Source organism: Catharus ustulatus, chromosome 16 (genome assembly GCF_009819885.2).
Source record: "Catharus ustulatus isolate bCatUst1 chromosome 16, bCatUst1.pri.v2, whole genome shotgun sequence".
NCBI classification, from domain to species: Eukaryota; Metazoa; Chordata; class Aves; order Passeriformes; family Turdidae; genus Catharus; species Catharus ustulatus.
In genome coordinates this window covers 15,765,773-15,775,138 of record NC_046236.1, presented here as the reverse complement: position 1 = coordinate 15,775,138, position 9,366 = coordinate 15,765,773, and the positions used below count along the sequence as shown (strand labels likewise).

Sequence of the window (9,366 nt, the reverse complement as noted above, 5' to 3'; positions counted from 1 at the left end):
GCCGGGCCGGGCCGGGCCGGGCGGGCGGTGCTGGGGCGGAGGCAGCGGCGGCGGGGCCGGGGGCGGCCGGGGCAGAGCGGCGGGGCCCGGGCAGCCCGGGGCAGCGGCCGCCGCCATGAAGAAGCAATTCAACCGCATGAAGCAGCTGGCCAACCAGACCGTGGGCAGGTGGGCGGCGGCGGGTCGGGGCGCGGGGGGCTCCGCTCCGCGGGGCCGTGCGGGGCCGGGGCGAGGGGAACGCGAGGGGCGGCGGCGCTCGGGGGCTCGGTCCGTGCCCATCCCGGGGCTCGGTCCGTGCTCATCCCGGGGCTCTGCCTCGCCGGGCCGGGGGTCGCAGCCTGGCCGGGATCCGGGAGCTCCCGGGGGTCCCGGGCCCCCTCCCCGGGCCCGCAGCGCCATTTGCATCGGGCGCTTCTCGGCTGCGCTTGGGCGGCTTTCGGTTCCTTTCTGCCGGCGTCAGTGCTGAGTATTCGCTTTATTTGTGAGGAGACTCAGAGAGTGCCTTCTCCAGGAGTTCATTTGCCTCCCAGCATTTAATTTTAACACACCTAACAGCAGCCCTGTAGGTACGATTGCCGCCAGTTTCCAGCTGTCGGAAGGTTTTTAACTCGGTTTGGAAGCAACAAATCTGTGCCCAGACAGGGAAGTGTCCTGCAGCAGCAGCTGTCTCCGAGCTAAACATGCAAATGTCACCACAGTGCTTTTCTAGCAGAAGTCAGTGCTTCCCTGCAGAAACTTCCTTCTGCTTTCAGTAGAGATTTAAGCTGAAAATCAGTTCCTGTATTGAGAGTAAAAAGCTGAAAGTCTGTACTGATACCGAAAGTATAAACTGATTATCTGAGTTTATGGCTTGGTGTCCTCCTTTCCAGTAACTCCCTTTATGGGGTGTTCATTTTCCTTGGAGCTCAGAACCCAGGGCAGGTGTGCCAGCTAATAAAGCCCAAGGAGGAGATTTTTAATAGGTTTCTTTTGTTATTAAAGAGGGAACAACTTCCCAGCCAACCTCATCCTCTCGTTCCCGTTTCATATGAATCAATGGATTTTTTATGTCGTTGGAGGGATTATTGGCATTCCCCGTTTGCACGTGTCAGCCCCACAGCCCCAAATCCCGAGTGGAATTTGGAGTAATCCGGGCTGTGCTGGGCAGGATCAGCTGCTGTGTGCTGGGGCAGTGCTGAGGGCAGCGTGGAGCAGTCCCTGGGTGGGGAGGCTGGCACTGCCCTTTGGCCTTGCTGCAGGTGAGCACTCTGGGGTGTGGTGTCTGGGCAGGTTCCTGTCACACACCTGTGCCACCGAGTCTGGGCTGCCCTGGCAGCCTGGGCTGTGTTATGGGCACACACTGCTGTCGTTGGTTCTCATTAAAAACTGTACAAATGACACTGAGCCATTTGGTTTTCTACGTTGGATGTTCATTAATTGTGACTGTCTCATCCTGCTCACATTTCATGTGCTAGTCAAGCATTCCTGTAGTCATGTAATCGTTCAGGGCCTGGTTTTGGTTCCCAGAGTACAATCCCATAGCAGGGATGGATTTTACCAAGTTTCACTTCCAGGTGTCAGGGCTGAGGCTCTCAGGTTGGGTTTGGGAAGCGCTGCAGGATTCATGGAAGAGATGACAGACACTCAGCAGGAGCTCACAGGCAATGTTACACATTCTGTTCAGTTGTGTTTCATTCTGTTGAGTTGCTGCACTCATTTATTAGTGTTTTTGCTCTGGGACAGAATGAGAAGCCAAGTCCTGCTCAGGAGGGTCCCTGTGGCTGTGTGGATGCCTGCAGAGGTGGTGGCTCCGTGTTTGGATGCCCTGGGCCATGGTGGAGCCCTGGAGAAGCAGTGCTGGGAGAATCTTTGGGTCACATCCCCTGGGTGGTGATCCCTGCCTGGCTGCTGTGTTCCCTGGTGCTGTGTTTGGAAGGGGTTTCTCCTCCTGCTCTGCTTTCCCCTCTCAGAGCTCGCTGGGGTGTGGGAGAGCAGCCACGTTCCCCTGAGGTCAGCAGGGCTGGGTGTGCATCAGCACCGTGGGGTTGTTGCCCTGATGAGGCAGGAATGGCACTGTCCTTCTCCCAGGCAGCTCCCAAGGTGCCATCTTGCACCCCAAATATCACACCTGGGTCAGGGAACTCACACCTTCATATGGGAAATAACAAAAGATGGGCAAGGGCTGCATCACAGCTGAGGAATGGCATTTATGAGAAGTCTGTGAGTCCCTGGATAGAATGATCTGGAGTTATGAAATACATGTAGGAAACTAATTAAAGAGGGGATTAGCTGAGTGGAACGGGATTCCACAGTAATTAATAGATGTGTTAAATATTTTGCATCAATTATCTCGTGGATGTTCTTGTCTGCCTTAAGTGTTCAATCTGCTGCTGAGGACTTTATATTTCATATATTGGACAGATTTGTTGTCAGTGCTGCTGAGGGGAACAGCACAAGCTCTGGGAAACCTAAAAAGTGAAATATCAGAGCTTGGGCCAGATGACTGAGACACAACTTGGCACTGGAGCTGGCATCACAACGTTCTCAGGGCAGCTGGAGAAGGGAACTGGGAGTCCCAGTGTGTGTTGGTGCTCATGGCATCCTAAAACCTCTGACATCCAGCCAGGAGAATTCCCAGAGAGCAGGGCTGGGACCTGCAGGTGAGAGAGGCAGGGCTTGCCAGGAAATCATTAGTTGAGCTGAATTAATGCATTGCCACAGAGTGGCACCGTGCCCACAACAGGCTGATCACCCAGAGGAACAAACCCAGAGCTGACTTGATCTTGAGCTGCATCCTGAATCCAGCTGCAAACAGCTGGGGACCTTTAGTTTGGCTAAAAAAAAATTAGTTGGGGAGGGAGTGGAGAAGAAAGGGAGGAGTTTAATTCTGAACTTCATGAATTTCAGGTGGCCTGGGATTCCTTAGATTGCTTTTCATGGGATTTCTGCCCTAATTCCTCTAAACCTTTTTGGATGCCCAGGGCTTGTTCCCACTGGGAGCAGCTGTGTGTGCCTGGCCTGGGCACAGAGCCCTGAAGAGGCAGCTGTGGGCTGGTTCAGGATGTGCTGTCTCAGATCTGGGGAGGTGAGCTTGTGCTCCCTTGGGTGCTTCCTGCACACATCTCACCCCAGCACAGCACCTGAGTGTCAGGCTCAGGAATTTCAGTGTGATGTTTGATGTCAGCACAGTAATTCCTCAAGTACCTACAAGGGCTCGTCTTGGTTTCCATGCCCTTTTGTAAATTACAAAGGAGACAGATTTGATTAGAAGCTTGGGAATATTCTCCTTTATAGCTGCAGTCATCCCTAATGAAAATAAATGTTCAGAGCTATTGTCATCAAAGCTTTGCACTGATACACTAATAAGCATTTGAACTACATAGCTGAGTAATTTCCATGAGGAACGAGCCCGTGGAGAGGTCTGGATCGTGCTGTTTGCTTACAGAGCTCAGGTTGGTAATTAATGACATTTCAGGCTGTGACAATCTCCATGAGCTGGGCTTCCAGCCCCTGGGGACCAGCTGCTGCTGTTGTTGTTGCCATCAGGTCCTTTCTTCACCCTTTAGGTGCAATCCCTGAGAGCAATTCTGACTAAAAATTATTCCAGACAACTGCTGGGGAGGTTTGGGTTTGCTGAAGTCACCCAAGATCACACAGGTGGATTTTCTTACTGCTTTTGCTGGGAGAGATACTCGATCTGCCCTGAGGCTCTTGCAGTAATTTAAACCAGGGACAGGCAGCTCTGACTAATTAGAAATCTGGAGGAGCCCACAAAGTGCTCAGAAGGCTCTGGTTTTGTGTGAGGAGCTGACTTGCTGTAGCTTCTGTGCTTGTTTCCCACTGCTCAGATACAACTCCTTGTGTACAAATAGGTTTTTCCAGGCCCTGGACTCATGGCATTGCTGTGACTCACCAGGAGTTCTGGAACATGGCTTTTAATAGCTCATGTCCTGCATAAAAGTTTCTGTGCTGAACTATATTTAGTGTTTCTTCAGGCCCCTTGGCGATGTGCGAGTCTTGAGTTGGAACTGGAGTTTTAACATAATTATTGCATTGAAGCAAATCATGTCAAAATGTAAAATTATGTTAGAATTGTACAAGGAGGAGCTGCCTGCATTTATCTGTACATGGAAAACCTGCTGGAAAGCAATAATTTCTAGTAATACTTCATGGAAAATGTGGATGGTCCAAATGATTCCTTTTTTTTTTTTTCCCTACTAAAGCATTATCCATTGATTCCTGTCTTTCTCAGAATTATTCTGCATGTTATTACTTAAGGAAGGTTTTTCTGCTTCTTCATGTTGTGTTGATAGTACTTTGAAACTCATTTTTTCAGGTGTCCAGGGTGGTAAAACAAGAGTGCATCCATCTCTCTCAATACTTCCATCAATATGACATTAACCCTATAGTGCTATTTAATATCAGAGAATTTCTTCTTTAATGTTTTTCTGGTTTTATGGAGGGGTGGGAAAAATTTAGTACATGAAAATTTCTGGCTCAGCCAGCTATCCTTTAATAGAAGTTAAATCTGCTGAGTGTTATTTACTTCACTGCTCGTTGTGTTTGGCAGAGATTTGAAAAAGTGGTAAACAGTGTTGAAATATTTCACATTTACAGGGGGTTTGCAGGTTGGCATTTGTCTCCATCAGAGCGCTCATGAAAAGAAAAATCTCATTTCAGTGTTTATAATCGTTATCTTAAGCATTTCCTGTTTATCTCCAGATGAAGTTCCAGGTCTCTAATTAGGAAATTACATTAGATCTTTCTGGATGGCAGCTGAACCAATGATGGGTTTGAAGGAGGCTGAGTGGGTTTAATTAGGGGGATGTTTAATTAGGGGGATGCTGTTCCTGAGCAGGGGCAGGTCAGGCCCTGGTGGGGAGTGCCAGCCCAGGGATCAGGCAGAATAAACATTTGGGGACTGGGGAACAGGACAAGGCAGGAGCTGGAGAATATTCCTGCCCTGGCCATGCACAGGCACCAAACTCAGCAGTGTGGAGTTCCCATGTGGGGTGGGAGCAGGGAAGGAGGTCAGTGACCCCAGCAGGGTCCCTCTGTTGGTGTCAGGGTGTTTATCTGCTCCCTGCACCCTTTGGGCATCTCTCACACAATGTCGTGCTTGGGATTGGATTTTTCTACCAGGACAAACTTGCAGTTATAGAAAAACAGGCAGCTGTTATGTGTTCAGTTTGGGGCTGCTGCTTTTGGGGGATTTGGGGCTGTGTTATCACAGTGCTGAACCAGAGATTACAGAAATAATTCCAGAAATGGGTGTTACAAACTGGATCCAAGCTGTGGTCTAGATTGAATTTGGTGAGTTTGTCTGTAAATCCCATTGCTTAATGTCACCTTCAGAGCAGATTGCTGAAGGAAAGGAAAATCACCTGAATTTACTGAAGGTGGGGATTTTGTGGTGAGTTTATTCCCCTGTTCAGTCTCAGGAGCTGGGGACACCCATCAGTGGGAGCTGGATTGCTGAGCTGCAGCCCTGCTAGGGCCAGAGGGGCTGGCTGTGAACAGGAAAGAAAACAACATATCCTGGCCTGGTTCTGGTGTTTCCTTTAGCCCTTGTAAAGGCAGAGAGTTAATCAGGATCTCCTATTCCTCATAGGCAAGACGATCTCATGTTTAAAGTCCAGGTCATCAGGAATCCTGAATATTAGACATTAGGAAATTACATTGTGTTTTTAAGAAACTTCTTTCTCGTGCCCTTACAGGGTTTGAAATCAATGACTAAATAGTTGCTCAGCCCTCAGTTTAAAAGCCTCATTGCTTGTGATCTGCTTCCAGACCACATGAAACCTGGGAATGCCTTGCCTTGCCTGGGCTGCCTGTGCCCTGCCCAGCTGCAGGAGGGTGACGTGGGCAGGGTGTGATGCCCAGGGTGTGATGCCCAGGGGTCCCGTGGGTGGCATTTCCCACCTGTGTGCTCCCAGCTCTCCCCAGTGTCCCACCCAACCTGTCCTGTGGCACTGGGAAACCATTCCCTGTGTCCTGTTCACTCCTTGGGAGCGTCTCCCCACCGTCCTTGTCAGCTCTTTCAGGTGCTGGAAAGCCACAATTAGGTCACCCCAAAGCTTCTCTTTCCCAGAGGAAACTAAACAAACTAAATTTTGTTGATGTGAATGATAAATGTTGTGAATTCCAGTAGGAACCAGCTAAAGCCTGTTGGTGAAAAGAAAAAAGTGACTATAAAACTTTGTGTCCCACTTGTGTGCCAGGTGCCGAGTGGGCAGTGGGTAAAATACTTGAGATTTTTGTTGCAGAAAAATAAATGAAAAAATTCCAGGCTGGGGGATTGGGGTAGTATTAATTGCCTTCTTGCATGTGTGTCCTCTTCTCCTTTGGCTCTGTTGGGGCTGCTGCTGTGTGGAACAGATGAGAGGGCTGATAAAATACTCACAATCACACAGACACCGTGGGATCTGCTCTGGCTGCATCAGCTCGGGCTCCCCGTCCTGCCAGGGGTCAGGCTGTGGGAGGATAAAGGAGCCTCTGTCTCCAGAGAGCCTGGCCTGACTGTGCCTTCAGGTGAAGAATCAAGTGTCCTGTTCCTGTGCAGGTGGCTCTCAGGTGGGTTTGGGGTGCAGAGCTGGCACACCAGGCTGGTGTCACAGGTGTAACCAGAACCAGAGTCACCATTGCAGAGCTGCCCAGGGGAGGCAGAGGCACTGCAGGGCTGGGAAGGATGTTGTCCATAGGGATTGGGTGCATCCAGGCTGCAGCTTTGTGTGTCTGATACAACAGCAGGATAGGGAGGTAAAAATGCACCTAGATCTACTTTAGTGGCAGCAGCTCCTAAAGCTGCCTTCTTTCCTCCTGGTATTTATTCACATAAAGTAATCCCCATCACAGATGGTTCCTTGATTCTGACTTGATCTGATGAAAGTTCTTCAGAGTGAATAATTCTGATATCAGGTTATGGCCAGAGTCAAAATCTTGAAATAGTAATGATTTGATCTGCTAAAATAGCCAGCAGTGAGGTAACAGTCTGTTTCAGCCTGATGCTGTAATGGGATACACTTGGAATTGAAGAAAGCAAATGTATTTCTTAGACACTTGCATGGTATTTTTAGGTTGTGATAATGGATCTGTGGCCAGAGCTGCTTGTTAGAGGTCATTGTATTAGCAATGATGAAATGCCAAGTAACAGGATCTTTTTAGGATGGGGTTAAATGAAAAGTGTCTTCATGTGCTAGAAATGTTTTCTGATATTCTGCAGTTACTAGAAAGGAAGGAATTCTACCTTAAATGAAGTAGCTCCAATTTTTGGCATTTGGGAGAACCTGCAGCTCACAAAACTGGGCCTTGTTTAAGGCAGCAGCTGGCCATGGCACAGCTCTGATCTGAAACTGGGAGTTGGATTAAACACCAGTTAAACTGGGCCAGGGAGTCCGATGTGGTAATTCAGAACCAAGTGCCTTCCAGCAGTGCCTTACCAAGTGATTTACACATTCCTCATTTTTCAGCTTGTTGGGCTGTTTTAAGTACCAGTCTTAAAGTCTAAACTTAATCTTGGTCTCTTCCAACCCAAACCCTTCCAGGATTCTGTGGTTTTGATTAAAATCTATTCTTCAGGAACCAAACAGCCTCAGAACCCTGGAGTTTGGAGTTGCTGCTCCATAGGACAGTCGGGATTCTTGTGCAACTTCTCCTTGGCCAGTGCTGCTTCTCACCAGGAAACAGCTCCTCAGAGCTGGGCCAGCTGGGTGAGGTCACAGCGCTGCTCTGCCTGAGGTGGAGCCTGTTTTCCTGGACAGGGATTGTTGTCTGAGAGCTAATTGCACTGCAGAGTGACAGGGACATCCTGGAGTGACTGCAGGGGAGTGAATCAAAGGGGTGCAGAGTGCCCAGATGGCCTTTGGGTCACAGGGATCCATAGAGGAGGAGTTTCTCCTTCTGTCTTGCAAATTGTCCTGTGCCCCACATTGCTGCACTGAAATTTTTGTATACATAACCTCACTGGTTTCTCAAGATCCCAGTGATGCTTCCAGAGTGAAATTTAAAATTAATTAAGGGGTAAGTGATAGCTTGTACAGCTGAATATTGCACAGACAAGGAAGGTCACTGGTGAGAGCTGTTAATGCTGTTGTGCACACAGGTAACACATCATCCATGTTTAAAGCTGCTTTGGCCAGTGACAGGAAAATTAATTTCAAAGGTGGGCTGGTTTTTGGAAGAGAAATTGTCCTGCAGGCAGTTTGAAAAGTCCCAGCTGAGATATGGCTGTGGAAGTACAGCAGCTATTCAAATGCAGACTCTTCACATATAAATATCAAGCAATTGTTAGGAAACATCAATCCCCAGATCAAAAATTCTATTTTCTGTAGGAAATGAAGCTGATAAAATACTGATATTCTCACACAGAGAAATCAGTGTGTGAGCTGAGCTTGCAGCTTGTGTTTGGGCTGAGCATTCAGCTGCTCTGCCCTGCTGCAGAGTGATTTCATACGCAGATTAAGTGTTCTGAGCCGCTGGTTTTTGTAGGAACACAACAGCAAGCTAAAGTAATCCTGCTTTTGTACCAGCAGGTCCAGGCGTGTGTTGGAGTGCAGGATGATAAACCTGGATTAGAGCAAGGCTCCAGATTCCTGCTCAGAAATGCAGGCAGGGATTGAACTTCCAGTTTGGTGCTGGCAGAGCTGTGGCAGGGTGGGAATGGCCAGCTCTGTGTGCTGGGCACTGTGTGGTGTGTGCTGGGCACTCCCATGTGCTCTGTGTGTGTGCTGGGCACTCCCATGTGCTCTGTGTGTGTGTGTTGTACATTCCCATGTGCTCTGTGTGTGTGCTGGGCACTCTGGTGTGTGCTGGGCACTGTGTGTGTGTGTGCTGGGCATTCATGTGCTCTCTGTGTGTGTGTGCTGGGCACTCTGTGTGTGCTGGGCACTCCCATGTGCTCTGTGTGTGTGTGTGCTGGGCACTCTGTGTGTGCTGGGCACTCCCATGTGCTCTGTGTGTGTGTGTGCTGGGCACTCTGTGTTTGCTGGGCACTCCCATGTGCTCTGTGTGTGTGTGTGCTGGGCACTCTGTGTGTGCTGGGCACTCCCATGTGCTCTGTGTGTGTGTGTGCTGGGCACTCTGTGTGTGCTGGGCACTCCCATGTGCTCTGTGTGTGTGTGTGCTGGGCACTCTGTGTGTGCTGGGCACTCCCATGTGCTCTGTGTGTGTGTTGTACATTCCCATGTGCTCTGTGTGTGCTGGGCACTGTGCTGGACACTCTGATGTGTGCTGGACATTCGTGTGCTCTGTGTGTACTGGGCACTCTCATGTGCTCTGTGTGTACTGGGCACTCTCATGTGCTCTGTGTGTGCTGGACACTCTGATGTGTGCTGGACATTCATGTGCTCTCTGTGTGTGCTGGACACTCTGTATGTGTGTTGTACATTC

At 49.4% G+C, this 9,366-nt stretch overlaps 1 protein-coding gene across 7 annotated transcripts in view; it reads left to right on the top strand.

Moving 5' to 3' along the window:
• The first annotated feature begins 71 nt into the window (after positions 1-71).
• The window catches only part of ARHGAP17 (Rho GTPase activating protein 17), a 43,386-nt gene continuing 34,091 nt past the window's right edge, over positions 72-9,366 (top strand). For all 7 annotated transcript variants that reach the window (XM_033073797.1, XM_033073790.1, XM_033073789.1 and 4 more), the window contains exon 1: positions 72-168. In XM_033073797.1, coding sequence (XP_032929688.1) covers positions 116-168 — 53 coding nt within the window. In that variant the 5' untranslated portion in view covers positions 72-115. The remainder of the gene's footprint in view (positions 169-9,366) is intronic.